Genomic DNA, 24,559 nt, shown 5'->3' with positions numbered 1-24,559 from the left:
GACCTCATAATAAACTTAGATACATGTTTTGTGCTGTCTATAATAGATGCCAGCTTTGTAGATGAGTGAAGATAACACACTTTCTAGCCTCTGTACTCAAGGGCATTAGAACTTAATTGAGATGACAAACAAGCCCAACATAGATGAACAGTTAAACAATGAGTTTGTGAAGGAAGCAACGCCTACTTATTTGGAAAGACCACACTTCTCACATTAAAATGGAAAAGCTGCAATAAAAGTTGACCTGAGAGCCGTGCTGTGCATGACCACCACTCATAATTATGTTAGATGTGTAAGTGGCATAAAGAAATAAATTCATTGAAAATTTAGAGTGTTGTTTTTTCTGATACGAGCATTCTTTCTCATGTGGACGAGGCTTAGTATACCCAAAGAAGAAAGAAAAGGTACAAGGAAGATACATGGCAGCACACATGACGTCACACACCCTGGCCAGGCTGACGCTCTTGTACATGACTGTATTATCTTCCCTCCCAAAATTACAGTATAGTAAATTCTATGCCGTCAGACACATCATCGTATCTCAATGTCTACCACAATCTCATTCTGCCAGGATTCCATTCCCCACCCCACCCCCCGGATAAAAGAATAAGTAAGTGAGTAATAAAAAAGTGGATAATTTCAAAAAAAGACTAGCACAATTAAAGGGGATTGAACAATGAGAACCATAACAACAAATACCACAATCAAAATCGGCATTTAGCGTTCATTTATACTGTTCCTGTCTCTTCTATGTGGTTCTTTTTTCCCCTTCCTTCAGCACACTTTCTGTGACTCCCACAAATAATTATATTTACCACAACTCTTTACTGATGTTGTTGTTTACATTTCTGAGTCTGCTGTAAGGAGAAGCATTGCCTATGGGAAGGACAGTATTATATCATTTTTTTTTCTTTCTGAACTGTGATAGAATCCAGGGCTTTGTTCTATAAGGATACTTTCTGTTACTTAGTTACATGCCTGGTGCTGTAGTTTAAAAACTATTGTCTAACTTTGACAGATAGTGTGTTGAATAATGTTCTTTGGCAAATGATATCTATTTAATATTATTGCCTAGGTAACAGCATTCACCAAGCAGAGGATCTTGCTTTCTTTTGAAAACAACTATCTACCCCTCCTCTCTGTAAGCCTACTTATCTTCAATGCCTGGTTGCTGAGTTACAATTTCTCCCCCTTATATTACTGAACTTTAAAAATTCATTGGGCTTTCCTTGTCTCTTTCTCCATAAATATGTGTATTGCCCTCATGTGTCTCCAACTGGATCCCATAAACCCTCTACCACCTGTTTTGGATGTCTTTAATTCAGCGGGTCTCTGCTGCCCTCTAGGGGGCCTTTTCATCACGAACTTGGTAGCAGAAACTACATAGACTTGGTTGTGTTGTCTTGGTGTAGGAGTGTCTTGTCCAGGAGAAAAGAGGGAACAAGTCAGGAGCTTGACACAGAGGACCTCTGAAAGACTCTGCCCTGCAGATTATCAGTGTAGATGCTGAGACTTATGGGCAACCTTTGGACAGAGTGCAGGGAATCGTAGGAAAGAAGTGGGAAACAGTAAGATCTAGAGAGGACAGGAACTCCACAAGCAGAGCAACAGAACCAAAAAATCTGAGCACAGGGGTCTTTCCTGAGACGGCTGTTCCAACCAAGGACTATGCATGGAGATAACCTAAGACCCCTGCACAGATGTAGCCCATGGCAGTTCAGTATCCAAGTGGGTTCCATTGTGATAGGAACAGAAACTGTCTCTGACATGAACTGATTGGCCTACTCTTTAATTACCTCCCCATGAGGGGGAAGCAGCATTACCAGGCCACAGAAGAGGACAAGGCAGCCACTCCTGATGAGACCTAATTGACTAGGATTAGAAGGAAGGAAAAGAAGTCCTCTCCTATCAGTGGACTTGGGGAGGGGCATGCAGGCAGAGGGTGGAGGAAGGGAGGGATTGGGACAGGAGGAGGGAGAGAACTACAGGGGGGGATACAAAGTGAATAAAGTGTAATTAATAAAGAAAAAATAATATTTACAGAACAATAAATATTCTATGATGAAACCTAATTTTAAAAAAAAGTGTCTTGTCCATAGGAAGGCTGCCAAGCTCTAAGATACTTTGACTATTTCTGTGCTCAACAGTTTAGAAATCTAAAATGGCCATAGAGTGTAGTCTGTAAAGGAACATGAACTAGCCTAAACAAGCAAGTGAGTGTACTCATGAAACCCATCATAAATAGAACCTTGGAAGAGACTTACATACTCCTAGTGCTGCTGACATCAATACCATCTTTGACTGTTAGAATCTCATTAGCATTTTAGTAGTTTGAGGATCCTATTAAAGTTTATGTGATTGAATTCAAGATCTGACAATGAAAGACGGATGAGTGAATGTCATTTGTACTTCTGCCTGGGCTTCAGGAGAACGGAGCTTTCCTCAAAGGGTGTGGTATGACGCTGTAGTGCCTCATTCCATTTACCAATATGGTTGCTTACTAAAGGAAAACTCTTTGCTGTTTGTCTTGATTTCTCTGTGACTAGAGCTGCTAACCACTATTTTATATTTGAACCCCACTTTTCCTTTAATGATATAAAGTCCTTAGGGGCTCAGTCAGATAATACTAACATCATTACAGTAGCTATTATTTCAGTATCTATGGTCTCTACTCTTTGTTGTACCAAACTCCATGGTCTTTACAACATTTTTTTTTTTTTTTTGTATCAGCTTTATTTTTTTTTTTTCAATGCAGTTTATTCAGGAACCTTGAACAATCCTCGGACCCTGGGGAAAGCCAGCCCACAGCTTAAATAGCCTCTGGGTAGCCAACCCAGGCGTGCCACGGGGGCAATGCAGATAGGTCCACATACATGGAAGCAAGCCAGATCCTCGGCCTTAGCCAAATGTGGAGTTGTTCGTTACAGAGAGCACTCACCATCGGGAAGGTGGAAGGCGGAAACCAGCTCCATCTTTAAGGCATAGCATTCCGCAGCTCTCTACAGTTCCCCCTTTTTGTTTTAGACGCATCAGGCAAGAGTAGAGGTCTGATCTTTGATATTAGAAATAAATTGGGACTTTGTACCGATGTTCCTTTAGGTGTCATCCACCCAAAGAGGTCTGATCTCTGATATTAGAAATAAATTAGGACTTTGTACCGATGTTCCTTTAGGTGTCATCCACCCAAAGAGCATTACAGAAGACACTGGAAGGGAAAATACAACCCAAGAAAGCTTGCTACATTCAAGAAAACACAGGAAATACATAACCTGACTTCAGTAAAACAAAAAGCAACCAAGCACACAACAGTATGACCACAGCCAACATCAAAATCAAGAGATCTAACAGCCACTGGTCATTAATCTCTCTCAACATCAATGGACTCAACTCTCCAATAAAAAGACACAGATTAACAGAATGGATACGTAAACAAAACCCAGCAATCTGTTGCATACAAGAAACACACCTAAGACACAAAGATAGAGATTACAACATTTTTTTTAAAGAAAATTTTTAGGCTTCTCTAGTTAGATATTTCTTAGCTTAAATTTTGGAAATTTCCAACCAATTCCATCTTTTTCAAAATGTGCTTACTTTTTAACCTTTCTACCCACATCCTATCTTCCTTCATTGACTTCCATCATTACTGAATGTTCATGATTCTCCTAACCTCTCTTTTATATTGTAGTTTTTGTCCTTCACTTCCACTTTGAGTTCAAAGTGGAATTCATTCATTCATTCATTCATATTATTAATACATCAAGACTCAACTTCTGTTTTTTCCCTTTCATATCTTTTCTCCCACAAAGCTAAGTCACATTACTACAATTCTGTTATTTACAGAGGAAACTTTAATTTCTCTCTTAATTTTCTTCTGTATAAAACACAGTCAACCAATCATTAAGTTTTGTAACTGCAGTAGGTAGTGGAATAATATTTTATCCATTATTATAATGTACACCCAACATCCACCTCTTCTTTCTACATCATTCTACATAAAAACAACAGGCTACTCTCTAGCATGTTCATCTTCTCATGTAACTCCTGAAACTCTCTGACATTTCCTGTTACAGACAGGAGAAAACATACAATTTGTACCTCCCCCAGTTAGCCATCCCCACGCAAGACTCGGTGACCATCTTTTTCTTTTCCTGGTTTACTTCAACTGCATCTTAAAATCTTGATCCTGCTTCAAGATCACTTTGGTTTGCTCTTTCTCGTTCTCAGAACATTTACTGTCTCCAAGAACACTTCCTGCTACATTTCTTGCTTAGTACTTATATTCTTCCAGCATACAGAATCTGCTCATGATACCATCTTTAAAAATGCATAAAATAATTCCCAGTCTACCTCATTCTAGGGTCTCACAATAGTTCATTTTTCTTGTATAGGGATTTAATATTCTGTATATTTTGCTTTATTGCCATTATTACTGATAGCAGGTGAAATTCTGTGAGAGCTATGATTTTATTTTGTTCATCACTTTCTTTTTCTTCTTAGAGCAATTTCAGTTAAATTGTACATTCTCAATGAATAATTTTCAGATATACTAGAGAATAAATATTAAAAGTCAGAGTATTAAAATTTTGTCAAGTTCACCAAAATTAATTTTATTTTTAATTACATTGATATTTGTTTTCTCTTCAAAAAGAAGAATTTTAATGTGTTAACACTTGTGTTGTAATTTGACTGCAGTGTGGATAAATAGATCTTCATTACTTTTAAGAAAATAGTCCAGTTGGGCATCATGGCACACAACTTTAATTTCAACACTCTGGAAGGCAGAGGTAGGCAGATCTCTGTGAGTTTGAGGCCAGCCTGGTCTACAAACAAACAAACAAACAAACATACAAAAAACCTGTCACAGAGAAAGATAAAGAAAAAGAAAGACAATAGTCAATATATCCCTTCAGCATTCAAACATGAGAAAGAATATTACTATATATTGCGTAGAACTTAAAAGCTGAACATAAAATGAACTGAAAATGTAAATAAACTATGACATAATAAATTAAAGACTCAAATCTCTCACAATATGTGTACATGCATGCATGACTATACATGTATATAACTAGGTGAGTTGTAGTTATTAATGTGGACAGCATATGTTTAGGACGTCTGTGTATTTCACAGTGGAGAATAACCTTTTAAAAGACATAGATGGAATGGGCAAGATGAATGAGGGTGCTTTCCACGATCAGTAAATGTTTTGTAGATATAGCTATACAGGGAGACTGAGGTTTATATCAGAAATCAACTTTATGAATAAGTTTTATACTTAGAAGCTGCACAAGATGAAGCTCTCAAAAGGTTAGAAAGATGAGCTGAAGATATACTATGAAGAACCTTGAATAATCAAAAATAGGCCTTTTTCTAAAAGACATAGAGAGATCCTGAATGTATTTTTTTCTTTTAAATTTAATTTTATTTATATCTTTATTTATTAAAATTTATTTACTTTGTATACCCACTGCAGCCACCCATCCTCTTCTCCCCCTATCCCTTTTCCCAATTCCCTGATTGGTGAGGACCACCTCCCCTTCTATCGGAACCTAGCTTATCAGGTCTCATCAGTGCTGGCTGCATCATCTTCCTCTGTGGCCTGTCAAGGCTGAACCCCTGAATGTCTTTTAACAGGTCAGATGAGTCTGGTTTTCTACTTGTGTTATTCAGACATAAAGGGTCTGATTTGTCTGACATGTGTAGAAATAAAGGTGAAGATAAATCAGTCTATAAAATCGTGTTGCCCCAAATTGATGCCTGGAATTAGGATCCCTACCACCTGTCGAAAACACCAGGCTGTCCATGCCTGTGCTGTAGAGGTGAGGGCTGACTGATCTCTAGATATTACTGGCTGTACACTCTAGCCAGTCAGTGAGTTACAGTTTCAGTGAGAGACTCTGCCCCTAAATAAGATGAAAATCAATCTATGAAGATACATCCAATTCTGGCTTCTGTGTCTTTCTATCATCATCCCAGTTCCCCCACATGTACATAATTACTTGGGTGATGTGAATGAGAATGTCTTCCCTATTTTTGATGGGGCTTTTACATTTGAATGCTTATTCTATAGTGGGTGAAATTGTTTGTGAAGGATTAGAGGGGTGGGTAGAATTGTTGGAAGAGGAAATGATTCACTGAGGGTGGGCTTTGAGGTTTAAAAAGCCCATGCTATTACCACTGGGACTCTCTCTCTTTCTACTCATCCCCTCTCAGTGTGTGTGTGTGTGTGTGTGTGTGTGTGTGTGTGTGTGTCCTTCTGACTCTGGCAGATTTTGCTGACAATGATAATCAGTTTCACTATCCCTAAAAGTGACATAGTTTCAATTTTTTGTGCTAAATAAAACTCCATATTTTCCATAAAAACAGAACAAAAGAGAAAGAAGACACTTGACAACTGAGAATGTCATTATAGTTGATTTCTCCAAAGAAGGTGCCAAAGACCATGGTTGACTTTTCAGAACACATAGATTTAGGAGACACATGGCAGCAGAATGTCTCAAAATATATTTTTGTTCTGCCGTTACTTATTGCTGAAATACCCACCAAAGGAAGCTAAGAACGTAATTTATCCTTTTTTATCATACTACCTGGAGTATAAACTTCTTTAACAGATAATTGAGAATTAAAATTTATACCAGGCCCCTTTTCTCAAATTATCTGGAACATTGTTTAGTTAAGGAATAAAGAGAAAGGTGAAGCATAGCAAAAAGAATATAAGAAACAGCTGTGAGTTAAAAGTAGGTCAATTATCATGAGGGATAATTTGTTATCTCTCTCTAATTTGTTATAATTATAAATTATAATTTGTTATAATTTGTAATCTCTCTCTCTCTCTCTCTCTCTCTCTCTGCATGTGTATGTGGTTGGGAGCATGTGCACATACATGTGGAAGGCATAGGTTGATATTCAGTGTCTTCTTTACCTATGTCTGACATCATTTTTTTGAGGCAGGCTCCATCCTCACACATGAAGTTCACCAATTGAGTAGACTGCCTAGGCAATGAACTTCAGAGATTCTGCTATCTCTACCTCCCTAGCCCTGGGATTTCAGGTGCATGCTACCATGCCCAGCTTTTGACATGGGTGATAAGGCCTGAATTTAGGTCCTCTTGCTTGTGTGGCAAGAACTTTGCTGATGGACTCTTTTCCGTAGCTGTCCCTTTGTTCTCGTGCCAGTCATCAGGTACAGCACAATGTTCACCACCTAACAAAATGCAAGAAATGAAGAATTATTTTAAGAATGCTTTGTACGTGAGTGGGGAGACTCATGAAGCATGCCTTAGAAAATGAAACAGAAAAAGGATGTCAGGATGACTGAAGAAAGATAGAGAACTTCCTAGAGAAAGCGACTGTCTATTTCCCCTTCTTTATCTTCTCTATTTCCACTAAAGAACTAAAGCTTGAGGGAGAGAAAGAACTGCTACTTCATAGAATTATGCCCAAGACTTACTTTTCTTTCATATGAAATTCTGCGTCCTGAAAGAGTTATGACTGCATGCCGTAGACATGTCATATCTAGGCCACTTCCAAGTTGGACTAATAAAACATTTTTCTCTTTCCCTTTTTTTCTTTCTTTCTTTCTTTCTTTCTTTCTTTCTTTCTTTCTTTCTTTCTTTCTTTCTCTCTCTCTCTCTCTCTCTCTCTTTCTTTCTTTCTTTCTTTCTTTATTTATTTTTCTGTTTTTTATTTTTTTTTATTTTTTTATTTTTGAGACAGGGTTTCTCTGTGTATCCTTGGCTGTCCTGGGACTCACTGTGTAGATCTATCTGGCCTTGAACTGCCTCCTGAGTGCTGGGATTAATGGCATGTTCCACCAGGCTCAGCCTGAAAACAAATGTTTGGGGAACAAAAAAGCACTCCCAGTTTACCTTACAACTCATCCAACTTCCACTAGTTAATGAGGTAGGCACAGCTATTTTGTAATGATACATTTCTGCTTCCCCTTGTGCTGGGATCTCAGGTGTGCGTTGAGACTGATTTTAAATAGTGCAATAGTTGTAGGAACTGTCACACTGTCAAACACTGTTCTCCATCTCCCTTTTCATTTAACAACCACTAGCTGATTCTAATAACTTGTGATTTGTATTAAGCTTTTAAGTATAAAATCTTGCATGTTATCTTCTATGAACAGTAAAAGCATCCTGCTCTTCTCATCATACTCTGATTCCATTAGGAAGTAAGGTGATGGAAAACATGGCCTACAAGATCTACTTCTTATTCTAAAGTGTTAGCTTCAGAAAGAAAATTCAATTTTCCTGAAGTTTTAAAGCAAAAATTCTCAATTTTATCACCAGAATTTAAAACTTAGTTTAGCCATTTGCCACTTTGAGCAATTTATTCATCTCTTTAAATTTAAAGCAGTCATTAGTATAATGCTCTTAAGCATCTTCTTCTGAGGTTGTAAAAGTTATATTGAAGAGAGAATACACACTGTTACAGTAATTAAAAGATAATAACAGTTTGATTCTGGAAAACAAATACTTGAAGTATGATCCACTGAATTTGAAAAAAAAATTTCTAGCATCAAAAACAATAATTTGGAGGGTATTTAGGCCAGACTTGTATGTTGATATTTAAAACTAAGATTAATATTTTTAAAAACTATAGTATTGGTATTCATGGAAATAATGTTGAATTTTGCCAGCTATAATATGTCATGATATTTCATCTGTTATGAAAATGTTATGCCTATGATGATGGCGAAACCAATAGGTAAAATTTGGTGTGTCCATTAGGAAACTTCTTCAGTTGGTGCATAACTAGGAACTAACATGTCCACGATTATAACTGATTGCGAGGAAAACGACCTCAGTCAATATAAAACTCTGCACAAGCCCACACTGGCAGTCCTTCACCAGGGTTACACACAACTGTGTATACCTTGAGTCTGTATACTCTCTCTGGGAGCTACCCAGAGAATCTGCTTACCACCTAGTTGCCCGGAAAAGAGCAGATGGGCTGAGGTTGGGTGGGAGGGTGGGAGAGTGGGTCATGGGAGGGAGCAGAGAAGCAGGAGAGAGACTTGATAAACAGTTGACACATAAGGTCTAATGCTTCACTGGAATCACTGAGGATGGTCAGAAATGCCCTGGAGTTTAAAGGCTGTCTGCTCCTTTCAGCCAGAAACTCCCTTTATGTCTGGCACTCTTCTCCCCGGAGATGCCGTCGTGGAGCAGTTGTCTGCACAGTGAATACAATTAAATAAAAGCCTCTGGAAATGTCCAAGGGGAAATGAGATAACATGTGCTGTGATGTAGGGATTTGGAGTTTGAAGGTGAAAAAAGACTGGCAAGATATCATAAGCCTGTGTCTGCTTTGCTGTGGTTTATGTTAGCATTCTGCAAATGGACCTTTTAAAAGTTCTTCACTGAAGTCCATTTGCTCAGTTTTTCTCAAGTGCCATCAGATATTTCACATACTTTAGATTAAAGCAAATCTTGAAGTCAGATTTCTCTCGTGTAAGAATTTTGAGTTGTCTCTTTCCTTTACATTTCTTTAAATGAAAGGAAAACAACTACTTACTTCTCTTTTGGTCTGAACAATTGATTCTCTTTTACAATTCTGGAACATACAATCTCTGTGCCTTGAGCAGTAAATCTTACTTTTGTCCTGGTCCATTCCCACCCAGTGCATACAGATTTCCTTGCAGACATTCCCACAATTCTCTCTGCACAGAAACCGTTTCATTTTTTTTCCCTGTAATATCACGATTTTTCCTTTGTAAAATGCACAGACTGGCATGAGTGACTCTCATCAGTCATACATGTTGGTACTGCTCTTTATACTTTCTGTCCAGCACCTCACAGGTCTACAGAGTAAAAATGGTAGGACGCAACAAAGAAGAAAGTTAAGGTGGAGAGTGTGAAATTGTTTCCATAAGTTTGGTCCAAGGTCACACGTCTTTGAAGGTATCTTCTTGATTAACAATAGATGTGAAAATATCCAGCCCACTGTTCGGGGTAGGATCACTAGGCAAGTGATGTTGGGCTGCATAAGGAAGCACGCTGAAGAAGCCATGGAATCAAGCCAGTGAGAAGCACTCCTCCATGGCCTCTGCATCAGCTCCTGCCTCCGAGTCCCTGCTCTGCTTGAGTTCCTGCACTCACTGTTTTTGATGATGAACCATTTGTCATATGGAACTGTGAGTAAAATAAACCCTGCCTCACCAGATTGCCTTTGGTCACAGCATTTCATCGCAGCAGTAGTAACCCTGACAGTGACACACTGTGACCAGCCAGCTCCCTGCTGCCTGCCATGCCTCCTCTGCTTGCTGATGTATCTTCTTGACTACGATGATTGCATTCTCTGATCTGCAAACCAAAATAGACCTTTCCTTCATGAAGTCACTTCTTGTCAGGTATTTTGTCACATCCAGAAGAATACAGAGCTCTTCAGGTTTAGTTTTTATGGAAATACGTGTTAACCATACAGAGCTTTTAAACAAATCATATCCTCATGTTTTTCACATCCCTTGCTGTTTAACCATTTACTTCCATTTAGTACTGACACAGTGGTTTACTTGGACCTGTACTGGAATACAGAATGACAACTACTCTCTTAACATGAACGTTAGCTCTAGTGAAGCAAGAGGGTATGCCCTATGTCAGAAAGAAGAGATGAATGGTTTTTATTCATCTCTGAGACACACTGAAACTTCTCTGAAGGGCAGAAAGGAAAATGCACTTAAAAATTCCACCAAATCAACCCCTTTAAAGTAAGTGTTATTATCTTTTCCTTAGGTAGGTAGATAATGACCTTGAGTTTAATGATTGTAAACAAATGGTGGGGACAATTACCTACTTAATTGTCCAAATAAATAAATAAATAAATAAATAAAAACCTGTTGACAGCTGATCAATCATGCTACTGTAGAAAGACCATGGCATTTGGATTCAGTTGTCCTTGAGTTTGGATCACATTTGTGCTCCTACCTAGCTGTGTAATGTTATACAGATCATACAACATACCTGGATTTCAATTTCCTCACTTTTAAGACAATTGATAATAACAGTGTGTGTTTCTGCTCAAGGCTCTCAAAAGTTAGCTATGAAATGATTGGCTGATTGATTGTTGCTGCTGCTGCTTGGTGTCTCTCTTTGTTTTGTTTGAAACAAGGTCTATTTATGTAGGTGTGGTTGTCCCGCAACTCACTCTGCAGATCAGGCTCCCCTCAAACTGACGGAGATCTGCCTGCCTCTGCCTCCCAAGTGCTGATACTATAGGCATGTGCTACCATTCCTGGTGATAAAATTATTCCTAAGCCAGCACATTCAGCATCACCTGGGAGTTCATTATCCATAGAGACTTTCTGTTCCAAACTCATACTAGTTAGATTTCTATTGCTGTGATATACATTATGATCCAAAGCAACTGGGGAAGGAATGGGTTTATTTGACTTGCATGTCGTAGCCTATCACTGAGGAACATTGAGGCAGCATCTCAAATCAGGAATCTAAAGGCAGACACTGAAGCAGATACCATGAAGAAACACTGATTGCTGGTTTGCTCCCTGGAGCTTGCCATGCTTATCTATTTATGGAGTTTAGGACTATCAATTGGGGTGGCCTTGCTCCCAGGAGGCTAGGTCCTTCCGTATCAATCACTGATGAAGAAATGTGCTACAGACTTTCCCACAGAAAAATGTGCTGGAGACATTTTGTCAGCTGAGGTTCCTTCTTCCTCGATAACACCAAATTGAATCAAGCTGATAAAAAAGAAATCAAACAAAATATCCAAATAAAACTAAACAACCAGCACTCCTTACCACCTCAAACCTGCTAAATTAGAAACTCGGGGCTTGGGATTTGATCCCATAAAGCAAGATATTAAAAAAACACGTGGAATAATGTGCAGAGGCAAGTATGGCCAATTGAATTTGGGGACTTCATTGTATTCATTATGCTTTGGTTTGAGTTCTTGTTTGCTTTGGGAGAACAAGGTCAGTGATGGATCAATGTTTGTTTGCAACCATGGTCTTTTCTTTCTAAAGCATGTACTAAGAAAAGCACATGAATAAATAAGAGAAAATGGATTGTTAGTTTGCATTTTCTCTGTGCCGCTTTAACTCAGCAGTGGGCAAATCACATTTTCTGCCAGCTTCTACCACCTGAAGTGGCCCGTTGTGACAGAAGACAATAAGAGGTGGCAGCAAGCAAGCTTGTGAATAGGAGAGAAACTGTGACTATGCTCCTCAGTTTCTTATTTATTTATTTATTTTTGACCTAGACAGAATGAATAATGTGAGCATACACTTGCCTGACCAGAGAGTTTCTTGTCATGAGAACATAAGGGTTTCACTAGCAATTCATTATTTCATCCCACCACAGTAGGCCACAATAATTTTACACAATGCTTATTATAAAGGACTGCAGATACATTGACAAAAGCACAACACAAAATTGAAAAAAAAATGGCTACACTCCCCAAAGAACAGTAAACTTCAAGGAAAGTTAACCTGTGAAAAGAAAACAACTTTGTATCCATTTAGACTTTGGGACATAATCAGTACCAGACATACTGACACCTGGCAAGGTAAATATTTCGGTTCTCACATTGCAGGGTCTCAAAGAGATAAAAGGTTTGCTCTATGGCTCTGGATTTTAAAGGTTGGAGCTGGGATTAAAATGTACTCTTTAAGGCAAGACCCGCTTCATCACAGCACACCACATGAACAGGTTGTATTGTTCCATAATGTCAACGTGGGTGTCCACCTCCATTCAATCTTTGTTTATTCCAGTCACCATTGATCAGTATTACATAAGGCAGAGATACATTGGCTAGGATCTTATTGAAACATAATTAAAGAAAAAATGCGATATATGATAAAGAAAGTAGTTCTATAAGGAAGGAAATATTTGAGTAAAAGGTACTTTGAAGACTTGTCTGTCTGGGTTTGAATCAAAACTTTTGTTCCACTACCTATTAATTCACCTAAAAACCTAAAGGCTTTGCCTCTATTCACATACTTGTGATTTTTATCTTATCTGTGAACAGAGAATAATAATCTCTACTACTAAATATAATGTAAATTTTATGAATATTAATAAATTTAAAAGTCCTGAGAGAAGATAGTGAGAAATATATATTAAATATTTTAGTGAGTAGTTGCCATAAAATAGTTGCTCAGTTATGCTAGTGTATAAAGGTGAAGCAATTTATCTAAAACACAGATAAGTTTTTTGTTTTGATGGAGAAAGAGGTGGTGGAGGACACCTATGTATTCATTGGAAATGGAGAAAGGAAATACACGATTTTTTCTAAAAGTGGTCAAGAGAAAAAATTTTGACAAGTAGTTACTGAATGTTTGATGACTGAAGCTGTGGATACGACACCAGGGAAGCTTGAAGAATGATGACTCCCTGGGACTCAGCTCCTGAAAACATAGCAGAGGAGCTTGTTTCCCCTCCCACCTCATGGTCTGAAAACAAGGAGATCAGGAGGACGTCAGGCTGGGAGCAAAGCTGTCCTTGCGGGAAGGAGCAGCTCATGGAGGAACCTTTTGCGACTGTTTTACAGTACTCCGGAAAGAGCCCTGCTTCTAGTGTTCAGATCCAGCCTGAACCAAACATACAGATTTGCTTACTTGAATTGTTCACTTTCAGAGTCTCTGTTTCCCATAAACCTTACTTTTGTCCCCCTCCCTATATCACAACACTTCATACGACATTGAATTTATTTGTTTCTAGTTCTGTGTCCTTCAATAGATTAGGGTAAGCCCAAAGATGGTTTTCTTGTTTCTCTGTTTGCTCCGTTTTGTTTGCTTTGATCTCTGCATCCCCAAGCTGTAAAAAGATGATGACTGCAGCATACGTACTCAAGAGGAGTGTAATTTTGGAGATGCTTCTTAAATTTTTAAGGCCAAAGTGTTATTAGATAAAATCGGGGCAATAAGGCCAACAGAATGAACAAATTTTCTATACTGTGCTGGAAATATTTTTTTTTTACTTAAAAACATTTCCACTTGCAGCATTTCCACAATGCAGCCACTTTTGATGTGAACTGACAGACTAAGATCAGAAAGGAGAGGAGAACCTCCCCTATTAGTGGACTTGGGGAGTGGCATGCAAGCAGAGGGAGGAGGGAGGGCGGGATTGGGAGGGGAGGAGGGAGGGGCTTATGGGGGATGCAGAATGAATAAAGTGTAATTGATGAAAAATTAAAAAAAAAAAAGAAAAAAAACATTTCCAAGCTGAGAAAAGGTTTGGAAACTGCACGCTTGGTTCAGTTGCTCTCCTTTGCACATACTAAATCACTTTGTGTCCATGTGTCCATACAATGTCCTCTAGATGTGTCATCTAGCTATTGTAAAATCATCCTTTCTGTTTTTAAAGCAACAGTTTCATTATAAATCTCCACATATAAATTCTGTGTGCTGAATGAGCCCTGAGAACTGCTGCCTAACAGACCCATGATCAATCCACCCTGTACGTACTCTCTGCTGAGGACTGCTGTGGGTGAGACACTGAGGAAAATATAAATGTATTCAAAACAGCATTGAATAGATGCAAAAAGATTGTGCGTAGGCACTAAATAACTCATGTATGCCTATAAACCTATATGCCTATATTGTCAGCACCGCGCCTGATGATATTCAGGTCTAGGAAAGAGACACGAATAGGTAAGACAAACAGATGCTAAGAATGTCTGCTGAATGTTCAAATGCTCTAAGACTCCATATGGGAGAAGCTATGTGATATGACTTAATCTAATTGGGTTTCTTTAAGGAATCTTTGCCTTGGAAAAAATAAATAGAATCCAGAGACAGACAAGCCAACATGTTCTGAAGAGAGAAATAACACTCACGTCATTATGCACAGGCTAATAATACCTTAATGAACTCTAAGAAATTGAAATCACACAAGGTCTGACAGTATTTGGAGTGTCTTGGAATTCCAGGCATGTTTTAATTTGGTAAATAGAGATGCATGAGATAGTTGTTGCTTTAGTAGATAGCCTAAGTCGGCCCTCATAACAATGTTAGTCAAAGCAAAGTTAATTAGTTAATTAAAACAAAAGTGGAAAGTGATAGTTCCTAAAATTAAGTTAACAGCTTAAATACTAATGATATTAAAACTTGACCATAATCCCTAGGGAGGGTTTTCCCTTCTTTTAATTTAGCCTTGAAAGGCTCACTAAATCTTCAAACCTCAACTCCACAGTCCTGAAAATTCACAACCTTATAGACCCAGAAATCACACATACCAGCTTTAATGATTTGTTGAGATGAGAACTGGTCTGCAATCATTTGTCAATTTTCAGCTGAAGAAAAGGCCTTAAATGGAAGCCTGACATTATCCCCCTGGCAATGATTTGGTGCTGTACCATGTCGTGTGTGAAATTAGTGTCTAGAACCAAAATGTTAATCACAGGGACCTCTATCCATTGAAGGAATAAATAGCAAGTTTATATTTAAAAAAAAAAAAAAAAACTATAGTGACTCATTCCTATTTAAATAAGACTCTCCCTTTGCTATTTCAGTGCGTTGAATGACTGATTCTGGGCCCTTTCCTTTGTGCTTTAGGCCAAGCCAGCTTCACTTTCCAAAAAACTGCTGGATTGATCAGAACGAGGAGTGTTCCTACCTAGGGTGATGAGAGAGCTCAAAGTAATTCTCACTCTACAAACCAAAGGTAGAAGAAGTTGGCTCTACGTGGCTTCTTCTCACTGATCATGAAATCACTCTTCGGACACCTTATGCATGTTTTCTGTTTAAGCTGCCATGATGTTTTCTGCAGCAAGCCATTTGGAACATAATGTTCTTCATAAGGGTGTTTAAAGATCGAAATGGAATCCCCAAACTGTAACTTGTTTTATTCTTAAAAAGTTTCCCAAGCTAAACAGAAGTTTGGAAATTGGGCACCTTGGGTTCATCTACTCTCTTTTGCATGCACGAAGTCACTTTGTGGTCATGTGTACTTACAAGGTGGTTTAAATGTGCTGTCTAAGTTTTTTCAATTCATCCTTTGCTTTTTGACATTTTTTTTTTTTTGGACAACAGGTTCTATTATGAAGGAATTCATTATGAATTCACATGTGAATGCTCTTTACTTTGCTCATATCTACCCCATTTCCTTTATTTGATCCTTCTTTCCCTTTCACTGGGTTTCCTCAACCAACTGTATCCTAGCATCCTTTCAACTTCCATGTTTCCTGTTACACATACATGGAAATATTGTTAATTTTAAGCAAGAGCATACATTTGAGCAAAAATTTGTCTTTCTAAGTGGTTAAATCATCTCTGCTTTTAAAAATAAGTTTTATTATGACATCTTTATGTGTAAATACAATATACTTTATTCATGTTCACCCCTTCCGCTTCCCTTTCTTGGTCTGTTTTCCGCCTCCTAATGATCAGGTTCTTCCTCTTAAGTAGCATCCTTCACATACACACACAAACACACACAATTGCACATTCGTGCACATGCATGAGCACAGACACACCTCTCTTGATGTCTTGGTTAACCGTCAGTGTTTTGACATAAATTAAAGATACTCTGTAACCATATTCAGACATGTGTGTATGTGTGCACATATGTATATGTGTGTATTTTGTGGATTCTGCATATGAGTGAATTTTGTCCCTTGGAGTTTGTCAAAATATCTTTTACAAGTCAATTCTTTTTGGACCTTCCTAGAAAAGACTAATAGGTTTTATATAGACTATATTACCGCAGTTATTTTCTCTGTGTGCTTAGGTTTAACAAAGCTATTTCTGGTTTATAGATTTTCCTGCACATATAAGAGGGTTACTTGTGTCATCAGTGTGTTCTTGACACATGTTGTTGACTGGAGATGTCCTAAAGCCCTCCTTTCCTCCTTTCACATTTTTACTGATGTGTGCCAGTCCAGGTCTATTCATCAAGATTCTGTGGAAAAGGGGCGGTAGAAAGGGTAGAGCTGGGAGGGGAGGAGGAAAGGGACAACAGGGTGTAAAGTGAATAAAATAAATAAATGAGAAAAATCCCTCTACAATTAATTTTGAAATGAATTTAAAAATAAAAATAATTTTACTTCCAAGAAGGCATGACATACTCAGCATTGTCATGATCAATAAATATTTGCTAACAAGTAAAAAAAAAAAGCAACAAAAACAAAAATGATTCAAGATCTGACCATTATACATGCCTTATAAAAAAAAAGAAATAACAGTATACAGAGAAAGTATCATCTTAGATGGCTTTGTCTGCTTCTTCGGCATATGCTAGCTGTTTGAGGACAGCTGTTCAGTCTTAGAACACATTGAACAATCAAATGAATTCTGTGTTATGCATGTGCCTTTAGAAATGAGGTTACCTCAGAGTAAAGCTGAAAAGATGTTTTCCTTTGTGCTCTCAATTTCTTTCAAAGTTCATTTTGCCAAGTTCTTTTTTAAAGAACAGATCTTTTCTTGATCTGTTTTCTTTAAAAAAAAAATAATTGACCAGAAACGTGTCCTTTTACCAAAAGCTGAGGTTATGTCTGCTGTTTGCTATATCTGTCTCTGATGCCAGGGAAGCTGAGGCGGTGTCACTTTCATGATCAGCCTCATCTATTGGTGTCTTGCTTATTGTTCTATGGTTTGAGATAGAAATTGCATTGTTTTATATTACAAGACTCGACAGCATTTATCTCTAAGCAAAGAAGAGATATTTTCCAAACATTGCTTGTCAGAATAACAATTTGCTTTCCAAAGAAAATTTTATGAGATATTTTACAAAGAGTACACTGGGAAATGTTCGATTCTTGTGAGCACAAGCTGAGACCCGAGTGAAAAACTGCTCCATCAAATGCAAGTTATGTAATGATGAATAAGTCTTCAAGTGACGCTCAGCCTCTTGTTCCATACTTGAAAATTGGAAAAGATGAATGCTTATATTTGCCATAATTCATGTATCAATTTTAGATAACTTTGTAAAACTTTCTGTAATGTGTGCAGAACCTAGAAAATGCCTAATAGATGATTTGTGGTTTTTACCCTTTAAACTATCACTGTATTTCTTTTCCACTCCTTCCTTCTTTACTGGTCTCCTTATCCTTTTTTATTACTCCAGTCACTGTTACAACTGTGTATTACCATAAGCTGAAAAAAAGGCAAAGAGGATGGACATTGGAGGAGGGAGAAAACAGGGAACAGGATAGGAGCCTACCACAGAGGGCCTCTGAAAGGCTCTACCCTACAGGGTATCAAAACATATGCTGAGACTCATAGCCAAACTTTGAGCAGAGTGCAGGGAATCTTATGAAAGAAGTGGGAGATAGTAAGACCTGGAGAGGACAGGAGCTCCACAAGGACAGCAACAGATCCAAAAAGTCTGGGCACAGGGGTCTTTTCTGAGACTGATACTCCAGCCAAGGACCATTCATGGAGATGGCCTGGAACTCCTGCACAGAAGTAGTCTATGGCAGTTCAGTGTCCAGGTGGATTCCATAGTAATGGGGACAGGGGCTGTCTCTGGCAGGAAGTGATTGGCCTGTTCTTTGTTCACCTTTCCCTGAGGGGGGAAGCAGCCTTACCAGGCCACCGAGGACTAAAATACAGCCACTCCTAGTGAGACCTGATAGACTAGAATCAGAGGGAAGGGGAGGAGGACTTCCCTTATCAGTGAAATGGGTGAGGGACACAGGTAGGGAAGAGGAAGGGAGAGTGGGATTGGGAGGGGAGGAGAGAGGGAGCTACAGGGGGGATACAAAGTAAATAAACTATAGTTAATAAAAATAATTTAAAAAGTCATCAGCTTATGCAGTGAAAACTGCCACAAGCTTTTTTCATGCAGTCTCTTTTATCGATGATAAGCTAAGTGACTATTTTCTCAATTTATGGTAGATATTTGAGTAACTTTTGTTTAATAAGACATAAAGACCATTTTTACAGGATTCTGACAAGACTGTTTTCCAGTTTATGAGGATCTTGCGATTACACTGGATTCTAAAAGATTTTCTAATTATTGAGTGCTTTCTCTGTGTTGTAACTAAACATTACTATAAAATGTTAAAAATCACGTTATTATGTAATGTTTCATAGTTTATTAATCAGACTGAAATAGCTCACTGAAATAGTAACTTAGGTTGATACTGTTATACTAAAGCCCAGGCAAAACTCCCCATGGAATGCTGAATGTAAACATGTATGATCCCTCTCTGCTCCCTCTCCAAGAGGGTATATGAAGTCTTGGAAACAGTCATTGAAACTTTTGAATTGTTACAACACTCTTCTCTCTAAAGTATGCAGTTATCATCCTCTTTAACATGGAGAGGCATCCATTGCTGTTCCCATTGAATGATAGTTGATGAGGGTATACAGGGGAAGACTGACTAGGGAAGACCCGGTCCTGGTCATGCTGTCTCCATAATGAAATGGAAGGATGAAGACTAAGACAGAACCAGTGCTTATCTATCACTACAGACCTAATTCTTGGGATTTTAGTTGCCTACTGGAGACCTTTCTCAACACCAGTGCATGGGTTCAATGGTACAAGATAGAATTCAGTCACTGAAAAGTACAAATAACAGCAGTGATTTAGAAGAAAGCATGACAATATTGTGGACATTTTACGCTTGTTCTCCATTATCTGTGTCTAGTGTGACAATTTGATCCACACTAATCTTTACAAAATTGGGATTTGAAGGCAAACTAAATGTATAAAGAGTTGTGTCTTTCAATGTGAAAAATAGTACGTTAGTTCTATGATTACTTTGACTCTGTATCAAAGAGGAGCAATATTTTAGTTTAGGTTCAGGTAGGTACAAAAGAGAAAAGGAATTTTAGGCCACATCCCTCACTGAGGATTGCAGTTTGAAAAGAGCAGCAGGGACGGAATGCACTGCAAGAGGATGACAGCTTTCTCTGATTTTTTTTTTCTCTTCACATCAACAGCATATGCCAACTCACATATTCTATTTAGTGGCAAAAAGAAAAATCTTTCTATAATCATATTATAGCCTATCTCAGTCATACTCACATGGACAGACCAGACTTTCATTAAGGTTGCATAAAACAACAATTTCTCCAATGACTGTCTCCTTCTTTTTGAGATTGTAACACCCAATTGTACTGACTTCTAGATTCACTATCATGATCTATTTAGCTCTAAAAAGAAAACAAGTTAACATACTACCACAAAATCCTTTCCTTGATCATTTTTTAAAATGTTGAAGTAAGATAAAAAAATATTAGTGAAATATCTTACTGATACTGTACCGGTGTATCAAAACCTGAGATTAACAATCCACTTCTTGATATGAGTCTGATGGTGACAGGATTGCAAAGACCCCTGAAGCACAGAACACGGCAGGCTTAAAACTGCTTGTGAACATTTAGCACGATCACTCCACAGTGCGATGGACATTGGAAGAGAAACAGAAACTAAACCCCAGTGCATTGCTATTTTTCTAATCTCTTTAATTCATCAAATACACCAATCCATCACCAATGATCTGCTTCCATGTGTAAAGTATCACGATGTGTCTAGGTAGGCATCAAGACAGAGGGATTAGAAAGGTAGACAAGATTTTTCACTCCCTGGGAGTTAGCTCTGCTTAAAGTATGCTAAACATTCTGGCATAATGTCAAGATGGTGAAGCCCTGGAAAGCGCAGACTACGTGAGCAGTGTCTCTACAAACTTATACTCCACTTAAGATGCTCCCTTAATTGTTGACATCATCCTATTTGTGTATATAACTGACATTCAGGTACTGAAGAATATTGGCAATTGATTACTCCTTTAATTAAAATAACATTTCTTAACAGGCGATTATTGGGTGACACATGGCGTGTATATGTTAGGTACTTCTCAAACTCAGTACAGCTGTACTTCCTAATCTCCATTCATCAGAGGGAGAAATGAGTCCAAGAAGGTTAAGAAGACCTGGTAAAGGCTATACAGCTAAATAATTGCTGCTTCTAGTATTTGGTCCCAGTGCTATTTAGTACAACATTACGTTACTTTGACTGAACTACCTACTATGTGTCTCCATTCCTTACAGTCCATCATATAAGTGATGTGATTCCAATTAGTCATTTGAAGTCATTAAGATAAAGAGAGGAGATGGTAATGCTAACATTCAAAGAAAGAAAAAAAAAAAAAGAAACTGGTTACACAGTCAGCCTTCCTTCTCACCACTCAATACTGTCTCTCTGAGGAGCTTTCTCTCTTGAATTCTAGGTACACAGACCTAGGTAAACAATTTCCATTCCATGCCAACTTGCCTGTCTTATCAATCAATTTTCCCCTAGAAAATTTATATTTGAAAAAAGGGCTGATAAAAAAGTCTGAAAAATAAATGTCTTCGCCAACCTGAAAAGCTGATTTTGCAGAAGTTTCAGGATGTTTAATAGAGGCATCAGGAAAGCATGAGGGAAACATTTGAGCAGGTTAGGTATATAGGAGGCTTTCTGTGTATAAACCATTACTCTTCTGGCATTTGTTAAAGAAGAAAAGATTCAACTTAGTGTGTCGATTGTCTTACACAGCCTACATGGGAAGAGATGAGAAATGTAGAGCAATTAAAAATAATTGTATGAGGGAATGGGGGTAAGGGTACAAATTAACGCTAGACATTAGGCTTTATGGTTAAACTTTTCTAAGAATCTTATGGGTTCTTTTCAAGCCTCAGCAGAAAATTCATATTCAGCATTTCTACCATTTATGATTTGAAGAAGGTGGATGACAGAAGAAGCTTCCAGCAAGGGTGGTTGACAGTCTATAAGAATAGTTTAAGCAATATTATTTAGATATATATCTTTACTTTGAAATACACTGTTTTTTCATTTGAAAGTTATTTAGCTTACATTTACTTATCCAATTTTTTAAACTTTATTTATTTTTATTAATTACAGTTTATTCACTTTGTATCCCTCCATAAGGCCCTCCTTCTCCCCTCCAGGTCCCATCCTCCCTCTCCCTTCTTCACGCATGTCCCTCCCCAAGTCCACTGATAGGGGAGGTCCTCCTCTCCTTCCTTCTGATCTTAGTCTATCAGATCGGTGATCAAAGAACAGACCAATCAGATTTTTAGGAAGACTATCAAATCACAGTAGAGAGATCCTGACCAGCTTCTTGACAGGTACTTCCTAAATATGGGAACTTATCATTTGTAATCCATAGATATAGGGAAGAGAACCTCCTTATTTCCAACTATGAGCAGTCTTTGTAACATTTTTAATACCTTATAATTTCTTCTCAACATTCATGATCTGTGTTTTGAACCTTGGGTACAGTTACAAGGGTAACACTCAAACTCACTCATGCATTAGCTGCTGGCTCCAGATCATTTGCAGACTGCAATCACCTGTTAGCTGCAATTTTTGATATTGAACCTGAGGTGGGATAGGAATCTAGGCAACAAAGAACTTGTAAACTAATAAATTTAGAGCAGTTGTATGCAACGTTATTGTATTGTTTCATCTTTTTAGTCTATTAAAATATCTCCCATAAAGAGTCCCCTATGGGTGGACTAGGGAAGGGGGATAGGGGAGCAAGTGGGAAGGAGCGAGGGAGGGAACGGGAGGAGATGAGGGAGGGGGCTACAACCCGGATACAAAGTCAATAAATTGTAAAATAATAATAGTAATAATAATAATAAACAAAAAGAGTTTAACTTGACCGTTTTAACTAAAATTTAACACAGCTCACTACTCTCTGCCATGCTGAACTAACATGCCTTATGATGTAACTGTCTTATTAGTGACCTTGATTTCTGTGCCAGCCCTAGCTTACATAACCTAACACTCAACCCTACAATAAACTTTCCTGAGATCGTCTCGAAACATAAAGCATTCTGACTCCTCTAGTTTCAGTCATGCAGACATCTCCTATCGCACTACCACGAGGCAAATGCAGCTGTTTCCCTAGCTACTATTCCCTGCTATATTCTGGCAACTATTACCTTAGGGTTTCCCCGGAGGAGCCCCTCCTCTTCCACAGGTTGACGAGGCTGCTGGATCTGCTGGCAGCGGAGGATGACTTGCCATCCCCGACGTGCATGCGCACCACTGTAGACGTCGTGAAGGCGCTGCGCACATTTCTCTCTGGTTTGGCTAGGATGATGTACACTTTCGGCACAAACATGCAGCCCAGGGCCACTGTGGCGCTGAGGCTGACTGAGAAACACATGGTGATGATTTTGTAGTTGCTGCCAAAGTAGATAGGCACGAAGGCCAGCCATATGATGCAGGTCGTGTACATGGTGAAGGCAATATACTTGGCCTCATTAAAGTTGGCTGGGACATTTCTGGTCTTGAACGCATAGAACGTGCAGCTCAAAATCAACAATCCATTGTATCCAAGAGGAGTAACAACCCCTAGGTTGGTGGTGTTACAAATCAAGTAGACTTCTCGAATGCTTGGGTAGTCATGCATTATATCAGGAGGCTCCATGATAAACAGGGCCACGATAATGCCCAACTGGATACAGATGAGAATGAAAGCAATCACTAACTGAGCACAGGCACTCATGAATCTGGGTTTTTTAGTACAGATCTTCTTCTTGCTGCCAGCTAGGATCCTTGCAATACGGTTGGTCTTTGTTACAAGGGCTGAATAGCTCATGGCTGGAGAGAGACCGATGCCAATTCTCTGGAGATAACAGTAAATCTGTTTCGGCTTCGCAATGAGGCAGAAGGTACATAAGTATCCCAGGCAGATGCCAGCAAGGATGATGTAGCAGAGTTCTCTGCTGGAAGATTTGACCACTGGAGTGTCCCGATAAATGATGAAGATTACCGTAACAAAGAGAGTGGCCAGGAGGCCGAGGCAGGCAAACACCACAGCTGCAATGGGCTCAGGATCCCCCCAGCGAAGATACTGTACTGGGATCAAATCACAACCTGCAGAAACACAGATATATATTGAAAAAGAATGAGACAAATACATTTGGCTTACAAGTTCCCAATTTACAAGCAGCTGCTCTTGATTGTTTCAGTCTGTCGCTCATTTACCTTTATAATTTCAGTCTCTCATGCAATTTATTCCTTCAAAGATTCATTCGGGAAAATTAATATTGTCAATTATATGCTGTTTGATAGCCTCTGTCTTACGTTCTGAGACTAAATGATGATAATACTTTTTCCTGCTACCATAAATAAATAATCGGGGACTTTAAAAACAATTACTAATAACTGAGGTAAAGCCTATGGATAAGTCCCATGGCCTCGTTCTTAGCCAGGAGCAAGTAAAGATCACTACAATAGGAACTATCAAATGTTAATATGACAGAACATGAAACTGAATGGATTTCGGAAACAGAGATCACCTGTGAGAAAAAATAAGAAAGGAGACTATGGTGTAATATGAGGCGTATTCTTGGATAAGGCTGCAGACAAGTGGAGTATCTTGCAAGTCAGAGAGTCTTAAGTTGACCGGAAGTCACTGTTGGAAATTGTATAGAGGACTGGCATGAAAGGATTTGTGTGGCTGCATTTCATATATGCTTTCATTGATGTATGAAATCAGGATGTAGACAAAGCTGAAAACTATTTCAGAGCGATCTAAAATGTTTGAATGGGTGCAGGAGTGTATGAAAAGTAAATGTGTGAAAGGTAATCAATGTTGGTAAAAAAAAAAAAAGTTAAGATCTTTA

General features: G+C 38.4%; 1 protein-coding gene across 4 annotated transcripts in view; it reads right to left on the bottom strand.

Annotated features, from left to right (window-relative positions):
• The window catches only part of Grm5 (glutamate metabotropic receptor 5), a 511,509-nt gene that overhangs the window by 31,083 nt on the left and 455,867 nt on the right, over positions 1 to 24,559 (bottom strand). For all 4 annotated transcript variants that reach the window (XM_060367492.1, XM_060367491.1, XM_060367493.1 and 1 more), the window contains one exon: positions 22,868 to 23,807. In XM_060367492.1, coding sequence (XP_060223475.1) covers positions 22,868 to 23,807 — 940 coding nt within the window. The remainder of the gene's footprint in view (positions 1 to 22,867; positions 23,808 to 24,559) is intronic.

Source organism: Meriones unguiculatus, chromosome 14 (genome assembly GCF_030254825.1).
Source record: "Meriones unguiculatus strain TT.TT164.6M chromosome 14, Bangor_MerUng_6.1, whole genome shotgun sequence".
NCBI classification, from domain to species: Eukaryota; Metazoa; Chordata; class Mammalia; order Rodentia; family Muridae; genus Meriones; species Meriones unguiculatus.
This window is presented reverse-complemented; position numbering and strand designations above follow the sequence as displayed.